This window comes from Oncorhynchus keta, unplaced genomic scaffold (assembly GCF_023373465.1).
Source record: "Oncorhynchus keta strain PuntledgeMale-10-30-2019 unplaced genomic scaffold, Oket_V2 Un_contig_17214_pilon_pilon, whole genome shotgun sequence".
NCBI lineage: Eukaryota > Metazoa > Chordata > Actinopteri > Salmoniformes > Salmonidae > Oncorhynchus > Oncorhynchus keta.
The window spans coordinates 19,600-41,344 of NW_026280350.1; the positions used below are offsets into that span (position 1 = coordinate 19,600).

The 21,745-nt window shown below is 39.9% G+C and overlaps 1 protein-coding gene and 1 long non-coding RNA gene across 4 annotated transcripts; both read left to right on the forward strand.

Annotated features, from left to right (window-relative positions):
• The first annotated feature begins 856 nt into the window (after nt 1–856).
• LOC127919608 (uncharacterized) lies at nt 857–2,892 on the forward strand. Of its 3 annotated transcripts, none has more exons than XR_008103449.1 (3): nt 857–1,490; nt 1,711–2,062; nt 2,591–2,892. It is a non-coding gene; the product is annotated as an uncharacterized LOC127919608 (long non-coding RNA). The 3 variants fall into 3 exon arrangements; XR_008103450.1 differs by having other exon boundaries at nt 2,723–2,892; XR_008103451.1 differs by having other exon boundaries at nt 857–1,402.
• A 6,339-nt stretch (nt 2,893–9,231) lies between these two features.
• On the forward strand, nt 9,232–21,411 carry LOC118374156 (zinc finger protein 135-like). The gene is made up of 2 exons (XM_035760528.2): nt 9,232–9,839; nt 19,982–21,411. Exons 1-2 carry the CDS (start codon nt 9,533–9,535, stop codon nt 20,929–20,931), a joined length of 1,257 nt encoding a protein of 418 aa, XP_035616421.2. The 5' UTR covers nt 9,232–9,532; the 3' UTR covers nt 20,932–21,411.
• Nucleotides 21,412–21,745: the final 334 nt, after the last annotated feature.

Here is a 21,745-nt window from a genome sequence, read left to right on the forward strand (position 1 = left end):
TAAGTGGCTAAATGTTTCATGTCTGAATTTCTTTGAATTGATTTGAATTACATTCTACTTCCTTCAATTCAAATTTTATTCAAATTCTGCTTATTGTGGGGTGTAGCCCATTGAAATTAGAATTTCAATTCATAGGTTGAATTACTGTTCAGAAATTCCAAATGAACCTCAACCCCTGTGAGACTCTCCGTAAACCATACAACATCTTGTTGTCATTATACTGTCAGACCTGGGATCTGTAAACCAGACAACATCTTGTTGTCATTATACTGTCAGACCTGGGATCTGTAAACCAGACAACATCTTGTTGTCATTATACTGTCAGACCTGGGAACTGTAAACCAGACAACATCTTGTTGTCATTATACTGTCAGACCTGGGATCTGTAAACCAGACAACATCTTGTTGTCATTATACTGTCAGACCTGGGATCTGTAAACCAGACAACATCTTGTTGTCATTATACTGTCAGACCTTCTGTAAACCAGACAACATCTTGTTGTCATTATACTGTCAGACCTGGGATCTGTAAACCAGACAACATCTTGTTGTCATTATACTGTCAGACCTGGGATCTGTAAACCAGACAACATCTTGTTGTCATTATACTGTCAGACCTGGGAACTGTAAACCAGACAACATCTTGTTGTCATTATACTGTCAGACCTGGGATCTGTAAACCAGACAACATCTTGTTGTCATTATACTGTCAGACCTGGGATCTGTAAACCAGACAACATCTTGTTGTCATTATACTGTCAGACCTGGGATCTGTAAACCAGACAACATCTTGTTGTCATTATACTGTCAGACCTGGGAACTGTAAACCATACAACATCTTGTTGTCATTATACTGTCAGACCTGGGATCTGTAAACCAGACAACATCTTGTTGTCATTATACTGTCAGACCTGGGATCTGTAAACCAGACAACATCTTGTTGTCATTATACTGTCAGACCTGGGATCTGTAAACCAGACAACATCTTGTTGTCATTATTCTCCTTATAACGGGCCCTAAAATATGTAGTATGTCTAGATTCAGAAATGCAATGAGTTTTTCCACATTCATTTATTCAACATATTAGTAGGCTCAGAAGTACCCTTTTTTGATTTGGTTAAAGAATAGACATATTGTTTTAAATAATACACTCTTCTTGTACGTTACATTTCATTTCCAGAGATGCTTTTTGGAGACCTGGCCTACCCTGTATTTCTCACAACATTTCATCCATAGAAGAGGGTTCTTTGGAGGAAGGATTGTTGACATCTATTTGGCATTTGTATCTTAAAGCATATATCTTTGATATAATTGAGAAATAATTACTTGAAGTTACAATATTTGTGAGATTTTAAGGCCTTACCTAGGCCTCCTTTAAGACTCCATAATGTTTCATCTGTAGGTGCTACAGTCCTCCTTTAAGACTCCATAATGTTTCATCATTAGATGCTACAGTCCTCCTTTAAGACTCCATAATGTTTCATCATTAGGTGCTACAGTCCTCCTTTAAGACTCCATAATGTTTCATCATTAGGTGCTACAGTCCTCCTTTAAGACTCCATAATGTTTCATCATTAGATGCTACAGTCCTCCTTTAAGACTCCATAATGTTTCATCATTAAATGCTACAGTCCTCCTTTAAGACTCCATAATGTTTCATCTGTAGGTGCTACAGTCCTCCTTTAAGACTCCATAATGTTTCATCATTAGATGCTACAGTCCTCCTTTAAGACTCCATAATGTTTCATCATTAGATGCTACAGTCCTCCTTTAAGACTCCATAATGTTTCATCATTAGATGCTACAGTCCTCCTTTAAGACTCCATAATGTTTCATCATTAGATGCTACAGTCCTCCTTTAAGACTCCATAATGTTTCATCATTAGATGCTACAGTCCTCCTTTAAGACTCTATAATGTTTCATCATTAGATGCTCCAGTCCTCCTTTAAGACTCCATAATGTTTCATCATTAGATGCTACAGTCCTCCTTTAAGACTCCATAATGTTTCATCATTAGATGCTACAGTCCTCCTTTAAGACTCCATAATGTTTCATCATTAGGTGCTACAGGCCTCCTTTAAGACTCCATAATGTTTCATCATTAGATGCTACAGTCCTCCTTTAAGACTCCATAATGTTTCATCATTAGGTGCTACAGTCCTCCTTTAAGACTCCATAATGTTTCATCATTAGATGCTACAGGCCTCCTTTAAGACTCCATAATATTTCATCATTAGGTGCTACAGTCCTCCTTTAAGACTCCATAATGTTTCATCATTAGATGCTACAGTCCTCCTTTAAGACTCCATAATGTTTCATGATTAAATGCTACAGTCCTCCTTTAAGACTCCATAATGTTTCATCTGTAGGTGCTACAGTCCTCCTTTAAGACTCCATAATGTTTCATCATTAGATGCTACAGTCCTCCTTTAAGACTCCATAATGTTTCATCATTAGATGCTACAGTCCTCCTTTAAGACTCCATAATGTTTCATCATTAAATGCTACAGTCCTCCTTTAAGACTCCATAATGTTTCATCTGTAGGTGCTACAGTCCTCCTTTAAGACTCCATAATGTTTCATCATTAGATGCTACAGTCCTCCTTTAAGACTCCATAATGTTTCATCATTAGATGCTACAGTCCTCCTTTAAGACTCCATAATGTTTCATCATTAGATGCTACAGGCCTCCTTTAAGACTCCATAATGTTTCATCATTAGATGCTACAGTCCTCCTTTAAGACTCCATAATGTTTCATCATTAGATGCTACAGTCCTCCTTTAAGACTCCATAATGTTTCATCATTAGATGCTACAGTCCTCCTTTAAGACTCCATAATGTTTCATCATTAGATGCTACAGTCCTCCTTTAAGACTCTATAATGTTTCATCATTAGATGCTACAGTCCTCCTTTAAGACTCCATAATGTTTCATCATTAGATGCTACAGTCCTCCTTTAAGACTCCATAATGTTTCATCTGTAGGTGATACAAAGAGAGAGAGAAAAAATAGGGTCATATGAAGCTTTACTAGAATATGTGAGGTGTTATTTATGAACATTGAAAAATAGAAATACACATTGAAAATATAACAGGTTTGATTTAGCACATTAAAATATATAATATAATAATATACTCTACGGGCATATCAATGTTACAGAGTGGCATCTCTGCTACTTGTAGAGTTACGATCCAATCGGTAAAACTTTACCAACAGAATGAATGTGAAAATGGATTCAAAATGCTGGTGATTTGCAAGATGTTTTAATGATACAAGTAAATGGAGGGCTATGATTGGTTACATGGCCTCCTGGGCCATACCACCAATTTTTGGCCTTCTATTTAAAATGTATTTTAGCTTTATTTAACTAGGCAAGTCAGTTTAAGAACCAATTCTTATTTTCAATGACGGCCTAGGAACAGTGGGTTAACTGCCTGTTCGGGGGCAGAACAACAGATTTGTACCTTGTCAGCTCGAGGGTTTGAACTTGCAACCTTCCGGTTACTAGTCCAACACTCCAACCACTAGGCTACCCTGCCGCCCCAAGTATAAAGTATAATTTGTATAAAAATAAATAAATATATGATTTTTACAAAAATGTTGTATTCTGTCATGTTCAGCTTCATAAAAAACAAGTTTTCCTATTTATGTTTTTGTCCAGTATAGGAATTGTTAAAGGGATCCTGGCATTTGTATCTACTTTCCCAGAGTCAGACGAACACGTGATACCATGTTTATGCCTCAGTGGGTGATGTGAAGGAAGTTGGAGGTAGTTTCAGTAGCCAATTCAAACCAGGATATGACTTCCAGTCATTGCACTAACGCTAGTTGCCAGAATCTCACAATATCCCTTTTAAAGCCACAGTGTAAGATGTTTACCATCAAAGAGTGTGCCACCAACAAAACATTATTATCAATGGATCAAATGCAGCCTATGACATTGATTTAAATACTGTAGTCCTCTATCTATTAGGATAGAGCTCTGTTCAGCCTAAAAAACATGACATTATCTATTATGATAGAGCTCTGCTCAGCCTGTAAACATGACATTATCTATTATTATAGAGCTCTGTTCAGCCTGTAAACATGACAATCCATGACGGCAAGATTCGAGTTGGAACTCTACATAATTTAGTTTTTTTTAAATCATATTTTTTTTACTATCCTCAGGTTATTGAGGGATCTGATTTAGATTAAACTTTATGAAGTTTATGAAGTTTAAGTTTAACTGCAAGACAGTTGTGTCATATGGAGGTTTAATTGAGGTCTCGATTTAAATAAACACTCTGGGTTTGTCTTTGGCAGGAGAAAGACCAGACTCAGAGGAACCAGAGACATCAGCAAGACGACACCACTGCTCGCAGTGTGGAAAGAGTTTTACCCGGCTATTACACGTGAAAAGACATGAGAAGACACACACAGGAGAAAAGCCCTTCCACTGCTCCCATTGTGGACAGAGTTTTACCAGGTTATATAGCCTGAAAAGACATGAAAGGACACACACAGGAGAAAAGCCTTTCCACTGCTCCCAGTGTGGAAAGAGTTTTACCCGTTTATGGCACTTGAACATGCATGAGAGAAGGCACACAGGAGAGAAGCCTCACGGCTGTTCCGATTGTGGAAAGACTTTTACCCAATCATGGCACCTGAAAATGCATAAGAGAATGCACACAGGAGAAAAGCCCTTCCCCTGCTCCCATTGTGGAAAGAGTTTTGCCCAGTTAGGGAGCCAGAAAGACCATGAAAGAGTACACTCTGGAGAAAAGCCCTTCCAGTGCTCCCATTGTGGAAAGAATTTTACCTGGATAGGGAACCTTAAAACTCATGAGAGGACACATACAGGAGAGAAGCCTTTCCACTGCTCCTTGTGTGGAAAGAGTTTTACTCAGGTAGGGGGGCTGATCAAACATAAGAGAATACACAAAGGAGAGAAGCCTTTCCACTGCTCCATGTGTGGAAAGAGTTTTACTCAGTTATGGACTTTAAAAACACATCAGTGGACACACACAGAAGAAAAGCCTCACACCTGCTCCCAGTGTGGAAAGGGTTTTGTTACGTTACGGGGCCTGAAAAAGCATGAGAGAATACATACAGGGGAGGAGAAGCCTTATCAATGCTCTCATTGTGGGAAAGGTTTCGGACGATCAGGGTATCTAAAAGTGCATGAAAGAATACACACTGAAGAGAAACCATATCAATGCTCCCAGTGTGAAAATACATTCTTCTCACCAGGGGACCTGAAAAAACATGAGAGAACACACTCTGTAGAGAGGCCTTTCCAATGTTCCCAGTGTGGAAAGAGATTTATTCAGTCATCGCATCTGAAAGAGCACACAAGAATACACACAGGAGAAAATCCATTCCAATGCTCTCATTGTGGAAAGGGTTTTAACAGGTTAAGGAGACTGAAAACACATGAGATGACACACAGGAAAATAGCTTTTCCACTGCTCCCAGTGTGGAGAGTTTCACCCAGTCAAGATACCTGAGAAAGCATGCGCTAATGTAACAGTATAATTTTAAACCGTCCCTCACCCATACCCGGGCGCGAACCAGGGACCTTCTGCACACAACGACAACAGTCACCCTCGAAGCATCGTTACCCATCCACAAGCCGGCCCTTGCAGAGCAAGGGGAACTACTACTTCAAGGTCTCAGAGCAAGTGACGAACCGATTGAAACGCTATTTAGCGCACACCCAGCCGTTTCACATCCGTTACACTTCCTGCAGAGAAGCCTTGAAAGAGAGAAGCTATTCCACTGCTTCCAGTGTGGAAAAATATTTACCTAGTTAGGGAACCTGAAAGACCATGGACCCCACACTGGGGAGTTGCCTTACATCTGCTCCCAGTGTGGAAAGAGAGATTTCACATAAACACAGGCAGTTTAGCTAGGTAGTTGGCTAGGTAATTAAACTAGCTAGCTGGCTAGGTAGTTAAGCTAAGCAGAGAGAACAGTCTATGACTAGGGTGCCTGGAGTCTTTGACTATTTTTGGGCCTTCCTCTGACACCGCCTGCTGTAGAAGTCCACCGCCTGGTATAGAGGTCATGACGTGCCCTTGGGAGGGGGGGGTGGATCATACCCCCCCCCTCGCTCTCTCTCTCTCCACAGTTCTATGATGGTCTTAAGTACTCTGTTTCTGGGTCTGTAGAATTGGAATATGTGACTGTGGGACACAGGGAGAGACTTGGCTGAACTTTATCATTCAAAAGGTTGGATGATGAAACCGTATTTCTGTAAATCCGGACAGTTCGAATGGTCGGTGGGAAATCAAGGAATGTCGAATTTGTTTCCTTTGGTGACCTCATTAAAGACAGGAGACCCACATTACTGTATGTTTGTTTGTTTGTTTGTATACACTTCTCAACTATGGGGGTTTGTATCTGAATGTTGTATAAAATAAATGATTAAGCATAAGAATACTTTTGAAAAGATAACAATTTGATTTTAGTGTTCTTAATGAAAATTGTTTTTCATAACTTATGATCAGGCAGTGGCCACGCCCCCCGTGAGCACAGACATTTACAATGGCGTCATGGAACGCCCCATCTCTACTCCAGTATAAAACCCACTTCGGATGAAATTTACATTCGACAAAAACACCCCGGGTTGCTGCCGGTGTGTGAAGTGGTTCTAGCTGTGACCTGAATAATCAACCATTGAGATCATAGAGCATGGAGCGGTAGTGACATGATTGGCCATTTTAAATACAGACCAGAGGACGTAGGGACTCAGTCCATACTTTACAAATGGATAAGAAGAAAATCTCTACAAAACTGAACACTACGTATTCAGTCTGCAGCTGTTTGAGTACCTTAGTCTGGTAAAGGCGACGGATCGAACGACGAATGGTACTCTGAAAGATCCATTCTGGAGAACATTTCACTATCGAACAACCATTGGTACGCCTGACGTATCCATTATAACAAGCTACAACTACGAAAGACTTTGATCTCTGGTGGACAAACCAGAGACTTTCTGTCGACTGATTCAGCAGACGGACCGGCGATCACAGAGGGTGACAACAAAGCTATAAACTCGTAAATATGTAAATTGCCATTTAATTTTTGAATGAGCAGCTGTTCATGTGCAAAAGGGTTGGCATTTCCATGAGCGTGGTTATCAAACGTATGTACATGGGTCCACTTTGTTTCCCCCCACTCTTTATCGGTCCCCACCCCTTTCCTTTGTCTACCAAGCCGTCATACCGGTTTAGTCCACTAGGGACTTTTCATTGTATCATGTGAGTAACCAATGTATAACCTGTCCTCTGTGTCTTTATATAATTCTGTGTGATTTATTTAGTTAGTTAGTAAATAAATCATTACGCCAATTTGAATATCGCTGATTCATAATTTATGCTAGGGTTCGTGCAGATATATCCAAGGGTTTTGCGAAATTTTGAATATGACTTAGGTAATAATACATAAATAAGTGACTAATCGATAAGATATGAAAATATCTGAAGAGAGTTCAATTTGGGAAATTGTAACTCGTTAAACAACATTTTCCTGTGGTGCCCCTGACTCCCTAGTTAATTTCTATTCCGTGATTAGTTTAATCACATGACATGATGTATTCATATAACACTATGTATTCATATAACACTATGTATTCATATAACACTATGTATTCATATAACACTATGTATTCATATAACACTTTGTATTCAGAACATTAAGTTCATTTCTTTGCCACATTTTTTGCAGATTTACTTTAGTGCCTTTTACCAAACTTTTTGATGAATATTTATATTCTGTACAAGCTTCCTTCTTTTCACTCTGTCATTTAGGTTAGTCTTGTGGAGTTACTTCAAATAGTCTTGTGGAGTTAATAATAATATATATATGCCATTTAGCAGACGCTTTTATCCAAAGCGACTTGCAGTCATGTGTGCATACATTCTACGTATGGGTGGTCCCGGGAATCGAACCCACTACCCTGGCGTTACAAGCGCCATGCTCTACCAACTGAGCTACAGAACCACCAACTACTTCAATGTTGTTGATCCATCCTCTGTTTTCTCCTTTCACAGGCATTAAACTCTGTAACAGTTTTAAAGTCACCATTGGCTTCATGGTGAAATCCCTGAGCAGTTTCCTTCCTCTCTGGCAACTGAATTAGGAAGGACGTATGTATCTTTGTAGTGACTAGGTGTATGGATACACCACCCAAAGTGTATAAGATAAAACACAAAGCCAACAAGCAACTTGACAGATCTTAAAGAATTTTATGGAATAATAATGTGCAAATATAAGACTTATCCAGAAAGACTCACAGCTGTAATCTCTTCCAAAGGTGATTCTAGCATGTATTGAATCAGTGGTGTGAATATTTATGTAAATGAGATATTTCTATTTTGCATTTTCAATACATTTGCAAACTTATCACATCACTTTGTCATTATGGTGTATTGTGTTTATATCAATGAGAATTTGTATTTATTTAATCCATGTTGCATTCAGGCTTTAACACAACAAAATCTGGAATAAGTCAAGGGGTATGAATACTTTCTGAAGGCACTGTAACTCTGAGCCGAATGCTGGATGTAACTCTGAGCCGAATGCTGGATGTAACTCTGAGCCGAATGCTGGGTGTAACTCTGAGCCGAATGCTGGGTGTAACTCTGAACCGAATGCTGGATGTAACTCTGAGCCGAATGCTGGGTGTAACTCTGAGCCGAATGCTGGGTGTAACTCTGAGCCGAATGCTGGGTGTAACTCTGAGCCGAATGCTGGATGTAACTCTGAGCCGAATGCTGGATGTAACTCTGAGCCGAATGCTGGATGTAACTCTGAGCCGAATGCTGGATGTAACTCTGAGCCGAATGCTGGATGTAACTCTGAGCCGAATGCTGGGTGTAACTCTGAGCCGAATGCTGGATGTAACTCTGAACCGGATGTTATACTAGATGAAACATCCAGTTTATAACCCTGTGTTACAGCCCCAACTGCACATTTTCCATCATATTTTGTTGCAACAAAGCAAGTTATACAGAAGACCATTCCAGCCCTGCTTAACTGAGACTAAAATGGTATATTTTGAAGATTTCTCCTGCCGTTTGTTACACAGGTCGCAAAGATTTTCTTTCTGCGACATTGCTTTTCGAATTATGCTGGGTAAATGAAAACCTGCCTAGTGTTTAATTAATTTGCAAGAATATTATTTTTGTTAAATTGCGTTTACCCACATGAGTCAGCAGATGGCAATACGAGTCTATCAGCTGGTGCCTCTTGCGTGACGTATAATCTAATGGACGGCGCGGGACGCTTCTTCAACAACAGCTACAACACTGCTACTGATTCAGCCATCTTTACAGCTAGCTGGCCAACATAACACCGAAACATTGGAGCTCATTGACCATTTTTTGGTGTATATTAACCACCGTGTTTTAAACACACCATCTGCTTATTTACTATACTTCATAAAATGTCATATTTATGTTGTCGGTAAGATTACTTATTAACTTAGCCTAGTAACGTTAGTGGGCTATTCGCTAATGCTAACTAGCTAGCTAACATATTCGACCATGAGCTTGTCCCTTGCTAAAGAAGAGCAGGTCTGCTGGACAGAGAAAGAAGCTCTCGTGAAAGAGGAGGAGGGAGAGGAGGCTGTCACAGTTAAAAAAGATGAAGCTGTTACATTGAAAGAAGAAGAAGCTTTCAGAGTGAAAGAGGAGGATGTTACTGTGAAGGAAGACTACGAGGAAGAGGAAGAAGTTTTCGGAGTGAAAGGGGAGGAAGAGGCGACGACTGTCACAGTGAAAGAAGAGGAGGGGGAGATTACTGTCACATTGGAGGAGGAAGAAGAGCAGACTGGAGATCTGATTAACACCAGTGAGTAGTGTACTATCTTAAAATCATGGGCACAAGCGCCGCAGTTGTTGATCCAAACGAGTGATTTTTAAGGGGAAATCTGCAGTTGAAACAATATCAAAGCGAGAACCCCGCCCCTGTTCCTGTAAAAATCTGAGGGATGGGGCTGATGAAACGTAACCACTCTCAGATTCATAGACAGAACTATGGATGCAAAGACTGACCATCCAAAACGATAGTTTTAACCTTGTTTTGATTGTATATAGTGGGTTCTGGTGGGGGTATGACAGTTGAACTAAGCTCATGAGGCATTAATAACTTATATTTTCAAGAATCAATGGGTACATATAATTAATGTATAAGCCCAGAAAGGTGGACGTAGCAACTGCAGATTTCCCCTTTATTTCTCTTTATTAAATGGGCATTCTACTGAAGTTCTAGACCTTTATTAAATGGGCATTCTACTGAAGTTCTAGACCTTTATTAAATGGGCATTCTACTGAAGTTCTAGACCTTTATTAAATGGGCATTCTACTGAAGTTCTAGACCTTTATTAAATGGGCATTCTACTGAAGTTCTAGACCTTTATTAAATGGGCATTCTACTGAAGTTCTAGACCTTTATTAAATGGGCATTCTACTGAAGTTCTAGACCTTTATTAAATGGGCATTCTACTGAAGTTCTAGACCTTTATTAAATGGGCATTCTACTGAAGTTCTAGACCTTTATTAAATGGGCATTCTACTGAAGTTCTAGACCTTTATTAAATGGGCATTCTACTGAAGTTCTAGACCTTTATTAAATGGGCATTCTACTGAAGTTCTAGACCTTTATTAAATGGGCATTCTACTGAAGTTCTAGACCTTTATTAAATGGGCATTCTACTGAAGTTCTACACTTTGAGTCATTTGTTCTGTAGTAGGAATTGTTAAAGGTATGGAATCGCCGAGACTCAGATGTCTTACTTTCAATGTATGCCAAACAACAACAAAAAACATTGATTTCAAAGCTGAACAAACCGTTCCACTCTATATGCACAATCACTACTTTTAACATGTGACAACAACAACAACACACGTTTACTGTCAGGAACTGTGCAGATGCTAAATGTGGTTACAGGATGTCGGTTCCATCTCCCTTTTGTGTTTGTGTACATTCCATAAAAACACTGTTAAATATTCACTCTGAATTAAGAATCAACGATGTCTGCAGAAAGAATGAGGTGTCATCTATGACATCACACACTGACTTTGAAAAACACCTGTTTTGGTTATTGAAGTACAGTAAGGGAAGTGGGTTCTCTCTTCGTGGTGATGTATCCTGAATAGGTATAAAAAGGGTAGAAATATGCACTGTCCTACTTTGCATATTCGGGTATTGTTCTATACACTGGCTATTATTTTAATGAGTTTCTGCTCCCAAACAAGACCACATTTGGTTGGTCCGGACCAAATCTGAAGTTTGGACAGCACAGTTCAGTACAGATCAGTAGAGTAGAGAACAGATCAGTAGAGTAGAGAACAGATCAGTAGAGTAGAGAACAGATCAGTAGAGTAGAGAACAGATCAGTAGAGTAGAGAACAGATCAGTAGAGTAGAGAACAGATCAGTAGAGAACAGATCAGTAGAGTAGAGAACAGATCAGTAGAGTAGAGAACAGATCAGTAGAGTAGAGTTCAGTGCATAACTGTAGAGTGCAGTACATAACATAACAGTAGAGTTCAGTACATAACTGTAGAGTTCAGTACATAACTGTAGAGTTCAGTACATAACTGTAGAGTGCAGTACATAACATAACTGTAGAGTGCAGTACATAACTGTAGAGTTCAGTACATAACTGTAGAGTTCAGTACATAACTGTAGAGTTCAGTACATAACTGTAGAGTGCAGTAGACAACTGTAGAGTGCAGTACATAACATAACAGTAGAGTGCAGTACATAACATAACAGTAGAGTGCAGTACATAACAGTAGAGTGCAGTACATAACAGTAGAGTGCAGTACATAACAGTAGAGTGCAGAACATAACAGTAGAGTGCAGAACATAACAGTAGAGTGCAGAACATAACAGTAGAGTGCAGTACATAACAGTAGAGTGCAGTACATAACTGTAGAGTGCAGTACATAACAGTAGAGTGCAGTACATAACAGTAGAGTGCAGTACATAACAGTAGTGCAGAACATAACAGTGCAGAGAACATAACAGTAGAGTGCAGAACATAACAGTAGAGTGCAGAACATAACAGTAGAGTGCAGAACATAACTGTAGAGTGCAGAACATAACTGTAGAGTGCAGAACATAACAGAACAGTAGAGTTCAGTACATAACTGTAGAGTGCAGTAGACAACTGTAGAGTGCAGTACATAACATAACAGTAGAGTTCAGTACATAACTGTAGAGTTCAGTACATAACTGTAGAGTTCAGTACATAACTGTAGAGTGCAGTAGACAACTGTAGAGTGCAGTACATAACATAACAGTAGAGATCCGTACATAACATAACAGTAGAGTGCAGTACATAACAGTAGAGTGCAGTACATAACAGTAGAGTGCAGTACATAACAGTAGAGTGCAGAACATAACTGTAGAGTGCAGTACATAACTGTAGAGTGCAGTACATAACAGTAGAGTGCAGTACATAACAGTAGAGTGCAGTACATAACAGTAGAGTGCAGTACATAACAGAACAGTAGAGTGCAGTACATAACAGTAGAGTGCAGAACATAACAGTAGAGTGCAGTACATAACAGTAGAGTGCAGTACATAACAGTAGAGTGCAGTACATAACAGCAGTAGAGTTCAGTACATAACTGTAGAGTGCAGTAGACAACTGTAGAGTGCAGTACATAACATAACAGTAGAGTGCAGTACATAACTGTAGAGTTCAGTACATAACTGTAGAGTTCAGTACATAACTGTAGAGTGCAGTAGACAACTGTAGAGTGCAGTACATAACATAACAGTAGAGTGCAGTACATAACAGTAGAGTGCAGTACATAACAGTAGAGTGCAGTACATAACAGTAGAGTGCAGTACATAACAGTAGAGTGCAGAACATAACTGTAGAGTGCAGTACATAACTGTAGAGTGCAGTACATAACAGTAGAGTGCAGTACATAACAGTAGAGTGCAGTACATAACAGTAGAGTGCAGTACATAACAGAACAGTAGAGTGCAGTACATAACAGTAGAGTGCAGAACATAACAGTAGAGTGCAGTACATAACATAACAGTAGAGTGCAGTACATAACAGTAGAGTGCAGTACATAACAGTAGAGTGCAGTACATAACAGTAGAGTGCAGTACATAACAGTAGAGTGCAGAACATAACAGTAGAGTGCAGAACATAACAGTAGAGTGCAGAACATAACAGTAGAGTGCAGAACATAACAGTAGAGTGCAGAACATAACAGTAGAGTGCAGAACATAACTGTAGAGTGCAGAACATAACAGAACAGTAGAGTTCAGTACATAACAGAACAGTAGAGTTCAGTACATAACAGAACAGTAGAGTGCAGTACATAACAGAACAGTAGAGTGCAGTATATAACAGTCGAGTGCAGTACATAACTGTAGAGTGCAGTACATAACTGTAGAGTGCAGTACATAACTGTAGAGTGCAGTACATAACATAACAGTAGAGTGCAGTACATAACACAACAGTAGAATGCAATACATAACATAACAGTAGAGTGCAGAACATAACAGTAGAGTGCAGTACATAACAGTAGAGTGCAGTACATAACAGTAGAGTGCAGTAGACAACTGTAGAGTGCAGTACGTAACATAACAGTAGAGTTCAGTACATAACTGTAGAGTTCAGTACATAACTGTAGAGTGCAGTAGACAACTGTAGAGTGCAGTACATAACTGTAGAGTGCAGTACATAACATAACAGTAGAGTGCAGTACATAACACAACAGTAGAATGCAATACATAACATAACAGTAGAGTGCAGAACATAACAGTAGAGTGCAGTACATAACTGTAGAGTGCAGTACATAACTGTAGAGTGCAGTACATAACTGTAGAGTGCAGTACATAACAGTAGAGTGCAGTACATAACAGTAGAGTGCAGTACATAACAGAACAGTAGAGTGCAGTACATAACAGAACAGTAGAGTGCAGTACATAACAGAACAGTAGAGTGCAGTACATAACAGAACAGTAGAGTGCAGTACATAACAGAACAGTAGAGTGCAGTACATAACAGTAGAGTGCAGTACATAACAGAACAGTAGAGTGCAGTACATAACAGAACAGTAGAGTGCAGTACATAACAGAACAGTAGAGTGCAGTACATTCCATAACAGTAGAGTGCAGAACATAACAGTAGAGTGCAGAACATAACAGTAGAGTGCAGAACATAACAGTAGAGTGCAGTACATAACAGTAGAGTGCAGTACATAACAGTAGAGTGCAGTACATAACAGTAGAGTGCAGTACATAACAGTAGAGTGCAGTACATAACAGTAGAGTGCAGAACATAACAGTAGAGTGCAGAACATAACAGTAGAGTGCAGAACATAACTGTAGAGTGCAGTACATAACTGTAGAGTGCAGTACATAACTGTAGAGTGCAGTACATAACAGTAGAGTGCAGTACATAACAGTAGAGTGCAGTACATAACAGTAGAGTGCAGTACATAACAGAACAGTAGAGTGCAGTACATAACAGTAGAGTGCAGTACATAACAGTAGAGTGCAGAACATAACTGTAGAGTGCAGAACATAACAGTAGAGTGCAGAACATAACAGTAGAGTGCAGTAGACAACTGTAGAGTGCAGTACATAACATAACAGTAGAGATCCGTACATAACATAACAGTAGAGTGCAGTACATAACAGTAGAGTGCAGTACATAACAGTAGAGTGCAGTATATAACAGTCGAGTGCAGTACATAACTGTAGAGTGCAGTACATAACTGTAGAGTGCAGTACATAACTGTAGAGTGCAGTACATAACATAACAGTAGAGTGCAGTACATAACATAACAGTAGAGTGCAGTACATAACACAACAGTAGAGTGCAATACATAACATAACAGTAGAATGCAGTACATAACAGAACAGTAGAGTGCAGTACATAACTGTAGAGTGCAGTAGACAACTGTAGAGTGCAGTAGACAACTGTAGAGTGCAGTAGACAACTGTAGAGTGTAGTAGACAACTGTAGAGTGCAGTACAGAACAGTAGAGTGCAGTACAGAACAGTAGAGTGCAGTACAGAACAGTAGAGTGCAGTACATAACATAACAGTAGAGTGCAGTACATAACATAACAGTAGAGTGCAGTACATAACAGTAGAGTGCAGTACATAACAGTAGAGTGCAGTACATAACTGTAGAGTGCAGTACATAACTGAACAGTAGAGTGCAGTACATAACAGAACAGTAGAGTGCAGGACATAACAGAACAGTGGAGTGCAGGACATAACAGAACAGTGGAGTGCAGTACATAACAGAACAGTAGAGTGCAGTACATAACAGAACAGTAGAGTGCAGTACATAACAGAACAGTAGAGTGCAGTACATAACAGAACAGTAGAGTGCAGTACATAACAGAACAGTAGAGTGCAGTACATAACTGAACAGTAGAGTGCAGTACATAACAGTAGAGTGCAGAACATAACAGTAGAGTGCAGTAGACAACTGTAGAGTGCAGTACATAACATAACAGTAGAGATCCGTACATAACATAACAGTAGAGTGCAGAACATAACAGTAGAGTGCAGAACATAACTGTAGAGTGCAGTACATAACAGTAGAGTGCAGAACATAACAGTAGAGTGCAGAACATAACAGTAGAGTGCAGAACATAACAGTAGAGTGCAGTACATAACTGTAGAGTGCAGTACATAACAGTAGAGTGCAGTACATAACAGAACAGTAGAGTGCAGTACATAACAGTAGAGTGCAGTACATAACAGAACAGTAGAGTGCAGTACATAACAGTAGAGTGCAGAACATAACAGTAGAGTGCAGTACATAACAGTAGAGTGCAGTACATAACAGTAGAGTGCAGTACATAACAGTAGAGTGCAGTACATAACAGTAGAGTGCAGTACATAACAGTAGAGTGCAGTACATAACAGTAGAGTGCAGTACATAACAGTAGAGTGCAGTACATAACAGTAGAGTGCAGTACATAACAGTAGAGTGCAGAACATAACTGTAGAGTGCAGTACATAACATAACAGTAGAGTGCAGTACATAACACAACAGTAGAGTGCAATACATAACATAACAGTAGAGTTCAGTACATAACAGAACAGTAGAGTTCAGTACATAACAGAACAGTAGAGTGCAGTACATAACAGAACAGTAGAGTGCAGTATATAACAGTCGAGTGCAGAACATAACTGTAGAGTGCAGTACATAACTGTAGAGTGCAGTACATAACTGTAGAGTGCAGTACATAACATAACAGTAGAGTGCAGTACATAACATAACAGTAGAGTGCAGTACATAACACAACAGTAGAGTGCAATACATAACATAACAGTAGAGTGCAGTACATAACAGTAGAGTGCAGTACATAACAGTAGAGTGCAGAACATAACAGTAGAGTGCAGAACATAACAGTAGAGTGCAGTACATAACAGTAGAGTGCAGTACATAACAGTAGAGTGCAGTACATAACAGTAGAGTGCAGTACACAACAGTAGAGTGCAGTACATAACTGTAGAGTGCAGAACATAACTGTAGAGTGCAGTACATAACAGTAGAGTGCAGAACATAACTGTAGAGTGCAGTACATAACATAACAGTAGAGTGCAGTACATAACAGTAGAGTGCAGTACATAACAGTAGAGTGCAGAACATAACAGTAGAGTGCAGAACATAACAGTAGAGTGCAGAACATAACAGTAGAGTGCAGAACATAACAGTAGAGTGCAGTACATAACAGTAGAGTGCAGTACATAACAGTAGAGTGCAGTACATAACGTAACAGTAGAGTGCAGTACATAACAGCAGAGTGCAGTACATAACAGCAGAGTGCAGTACATAACAGTAGAGTGCAGAACATAACTGTAGAGTGCAGAACATGAGTGCAGAACATAACTGTAGAGTGCAGAACATAACTGTAGAGTGCAGAACATAACTGTAGAGTGCAGAACATAACTGTAGAGTGCAGAACATAACTGTAGAGTGCAGAACATAACAGAACAGTAGAGTTCAGTACATAACAGAACAGTAGAGTTCAGTACATAACAGAACAGTAGAGTGCAGTACATAACAGAACAGTAGAGTGCAGTATATAACAGTTGAGTGCAGAACATAACTGTAGAGTGCAGAACATAACAGTAGAGTGCAGAACATAACAGTAGAGTGCAGTACATAACAGTAGAGTGCAGTACATAACAGTAGAGTGCAGTACATAACAGTAGAGTGCAGAACATAACAGTAGAGTGCAGAACATAACAGTAGAGTGCAGTAGACAACTGTAGAGTGCAGTAGACAACTGTAGAGTGCAGTAGACAACTGTAGAGTGCAGTAGACAACTGTAGAGTGCAGTAGACAACTGTAGAGTGCAGTACATAACAGTAGAGTACAGAACAGTAGAGTGCAGTACAGAACAGTAGAGTGCAGTACAGAACAGAACAGTAGAGTGCAGAACAGAACAGTAGAGTGCAGTACAGAACATAACAGTAGAGTGCAGTACAGAACAGCAGTACAGAATACAAAAATATTTCCCAAGCTTTAAACATCCCAAGGAGCACTGTGCAAGCGATAATATTGAAATGGAAGGAGTATCAGACCACTGCAAATCTACCAAGATCTGACCGTCCCTCTAAACTTTCAGCTCATACAAGGAGAAGACTGATCAGAGATGCAGCCAAGAGGCCAATGATCACTCTGGATGAACTGCAGAGATCAACAGAAGAGGTGGGAGACTCTGTCCATAGGACAACAATCAGTCGTATATTGCACAAATCTGGCCTTTATGGAAGTGGCAAGAAGAAAGCCATTTCTTAAAGATATCCAGAAAAAGTGTTGTTTAAATTTTGCCACAAGCCACCTGGGAGACACACCAAACATGTGGAAGAAGGTGCTCTGGTCAGATGAAACCAAAATTGAACTTTTTGGCAACAATGCAAAACGTTATGTTTGGCGTAAAAGCAACACAGCTCATCACCCTGAACACACCATCCCCACTGTCAAACATGGTGGTGGCAGCATCATGGTTTGGGCCTGCTTTTCTTCAGCAGGGACAGGGAAGATGGTTGGTTAAAATTGATGGGAAGATGGATGGAGCCAAATACAGGACCATTCTGGAAGAAAACCTGATGGAGTCTGCAAAAGACCTGAGACTGGGACGGAGATTTGTCTTCCAACAAGACAATGATCCAAAACATAAAGCAAAATCTACAATGGAATGGTTCAAAAATAAACATATCCAGGTGTTAGAATGGCCAAGTCAAAGTCCAGACCTGAATCCAATCGAGAATCTGTGGAAAGAACTGAAAACTGCTGTTCACAAATGCTCTCCATCCAACCTCACTGAGCTCGAGCTGTTTTGCAAGGAGGAATGGGATAAAATGTCAGTCTCTTGACGTGCAAAACTGATAGAGACATACCCCAAGCGACTTACAGCTGTAATCGCAGCAAAAGGTGGCGCTACAAAGTATTAACTTAAGGGGGCTGAATAATTTTGTACGCCCAATTTTTCAGTTTTTGATTTGTTAAAGAAGTTTGAAATATCCAATAAATGTCGTTCCACTTCATGATTGTGTCCCACTTGTTGTTGATTCTTCACAAAAAAATACAGTTTTATATCTTTATGTTTGAAGCCTGAAATGTGGCAAAAGGTCGCAAAGTTCAAGGGGTCGAATACTTTTGCAAGGCACTGTACATAACTGTAGAGTGCAGTACATAACATAACTGTAGAGTGCAGTACATAACATAACTGTAGAGTGCAGTACATAACATAACTGTAGAGTGCAGTACATAACATAACTGTAGAGTGCAGTACATAACATAACTGTAGAGTGCAGTAGAGTGCAGTACAGAACAAAACAGTAGAGGGCAGTACAGAACATAACTGTAGAGTGCAGAACAGTACATAACAGTAGAGTGCAGAACATAACATAACAGTAGAGTACAGAACAGTAGAGTGCAGTACAGTAGAGTGCAGTACAGAACAGAACATAAGTTGAGTGCCGTACAGAACAATAGAGTTCAGAACATAACAGTAGAGTGCAGTACAGAACATAACAGTAGAGTGCAGTACAGAACAGAACAGTAGAGTGCAGTACAGAACATAAGTTGAGTGCCGTACAGAACAGAACAGTAGAGTTCAGAACAGAACAGTTGAGTGCAGTTCAGAACATAACAGTAGAGTGCAGTACAGAACTTCCATTGGCTTCCACTAAATGTCAACAGTCTTTAGAAATGGTTTCAGGCTTGTATTCTGAGCAATGTGTAAGTAAGACCACTCTGAATGAGTGGACCATTCAGTGTCCCAGAGAGAGCGTGCCTTTCTTGTTTTCCTTTTATATTGACAAAGCTTTTGTCCGGTTGAAATATTATTGATTATTATGACTAAAAACAACTTGAGGATTGATTATATTTTCATCTTCCTGTTGTGACTGCCTAGAAAGAGGGACTTTATCGAATTAAACAAACATTTATTGAGTAAATGGGAGTCTTGTGAGTGCAACCATATGAAGATCATCAAAGGTAAGTGATTAATTTTATCGTTTTTCTGACTTGTGTAACAGTTCAGTACAGAACGGAACAGTAGAGTGCAGTACAGAACATTACATAACAGAGTGCAGTAACTCCTATACTTGGCTGGTAACTGTTTGTAATGATTTGTCTGCTGGGCGCTGTTCTCAGATAATCACATGGTATGCTTTCGCGGTAAAGCCTTTTTGAAATCTGACACCGTGGTTGGATTAACAAGAAGTGAATATTTAAACTGATGTATAACACTTGTATGTTTTATGAATTTTTATAACGAGTATTTCTGTTTTTGAATTTGGCACTCTGCAATTTCACTGAATGTTGGCCAGGTGGGACGCTACCGTCCCACATCCCCTAGAGAGGTTAATGGCCTATAATGTCAATTTCTACGTGTACAATTGTCATTACTTAAAAGGTAACAGAGAGCCCACTCTGGAAATTCTCTGTTAAACTGAAAAATACTCTGTCTTTGGCAGGAGAGAGACCAGACTCTTACTCTGAAAGTGGGACGTGTCCCGCCGTGGAACCAGACCCAGTGATGTCCAAATCAGCAAGACCACATCACTGCTCTCAGTGCGGAAAGAGATTTATCCAGTTAGGACACCTGAAAAAACATAAGAGAACGCACACAGGAGAGAAGCCTTATCACTGCTTTCAATGTGAAAAGAGATTTTCCTCATCAGGTTCCCTGAAATCACATGAGAGAATACACTCAGGAGAGAAGCCGTTCCAATGCTCCCAGTGTGGAAAGAGATTTTCCTCATCAGGTTCCCTGAAATCACATGAGAGAATACACTCAGGAGAGAAGCCGTTCCAATGCTCCCAGTGTGGAAAGAGATTCACCCGGTCATCGCATCTTAAATTGCATAAGAGTGTACACACAGGAGAAAAACCATTCCAATGCTCCCAGTGTGGAAATAGTTTTACCTCATCAGATTCCCTGAAAAGACATGTAGGTTTACACTCTGGAGAAAAGCCTTACCACTGCTCAGACTGTGGGAAGAGATTTAGCCGGTTAAACGGCCTGAAACGACATGAGAGAATACACACTGGAGAGAAGCCCTACCAATGCTCCCAGTGTCAAAATAGTTTTTCCCAGCCCGCATACCTGAAATACCATGAAAGAACACACACAGGAGAGAAGCCTTATCATTGCTCACAGTGTGGAAAGAATTTCACCATGTCATGTAACTTGAAAACACATGAGAGAATACACTCAGGAGAGAAGCCCTATCAATGCTCTCAGTGTGGAAAGAGTTTTAACCAGCTAGGGAGTCTGAAAATACATGAGCGAGCACACACAGCGGAGAAGCCTTACCACTGCTCCCAGTGTGGAAAGAGTTTTAAGAAATTAGGCAAACTGAAACAGCATGAGAAAGTACACACAAGCGTGAAGCCTTTTGGAGTTACTCCCACTGTGGAATAAAATTAACATGAGCTAACAAACTCTGTAGAGTAGCCTTTCCACTGATCCTACTGTGGAATGAGATTTACCTTGTTAAGGCAACTGACAGAGCATGAAAGAATCCACACTAAAGAGAAACAATATCAATGCTCTCAGTGTGGAGAGATATTTACCCAGTTAGGGAACCTGAAGGACCATGAGGTAACAAACACAGGGGAGAAGAGAACAGGGGAGAAGCCTTACCACTGCTCCCAGCGTGGAAAGAGCTCTAGTACATCACACATACTTAGAATTCATGAGAGAACAAGTGCTCCCATTGTCTCATATTTGTTACAGAAAATGTGTGCTTTTTGTTATGCCATATGAAATCTAATTGGATAAAGTCTACTAAAAAAAAAGAATTGGTATGTTTTAAAACAAATCTCAAGACATGAATTCCTGAGTATAGAGCACATCAGATTCCATTTGTATGCTTTATGTGATTAAATTGTTATTGTCAAACTCTTGGCTCCCTCTCTCTGTGTGTGTGTGTGTGTGTGTGTGTGTGTGTGTGTGTGTGTGTGTGTGTGTGTGTGTGTGTGTGTGTTGTGTGTGTGTGTGTGTGTGTGTGTGTGTGTGTGTGTGTGTGTGTGCGTGTGTAAAGGAATAGTATGGTCTCATCTTGAAAGGAATAGTAGGGAGTAGAACACCTGTTTAGGAGAGGTGCTAGCTAGGGGAGGAGAACACCTGTTTAGGAGGGGTACTGGCTAGGGGAGTAGAACACCTGTTTAGGAGACGTACGGGCTGGGGGAGTAGAACACCTGTTTAGGAGAGGTGCTGGCTAGGGGAGCAGAAC

Bases quoted from the DNA above. Each gene is read 5' to 3' on its own strand.
- LOC118374156 (XM_035760528.2), top strand. From the start codon at position 9,533: ATGAGCTTGTCCCTTGCTAAAGAAGAGCAGGTCTGCTGGACAGAGAAA. The intron at 9,840-19,981 runs GTGAGTAGTGTA...TGTCTTTGGCAG, and splicing joins TGGAGATCTGATTAACACCA to GAGAGAGACCAGACTCTTAC.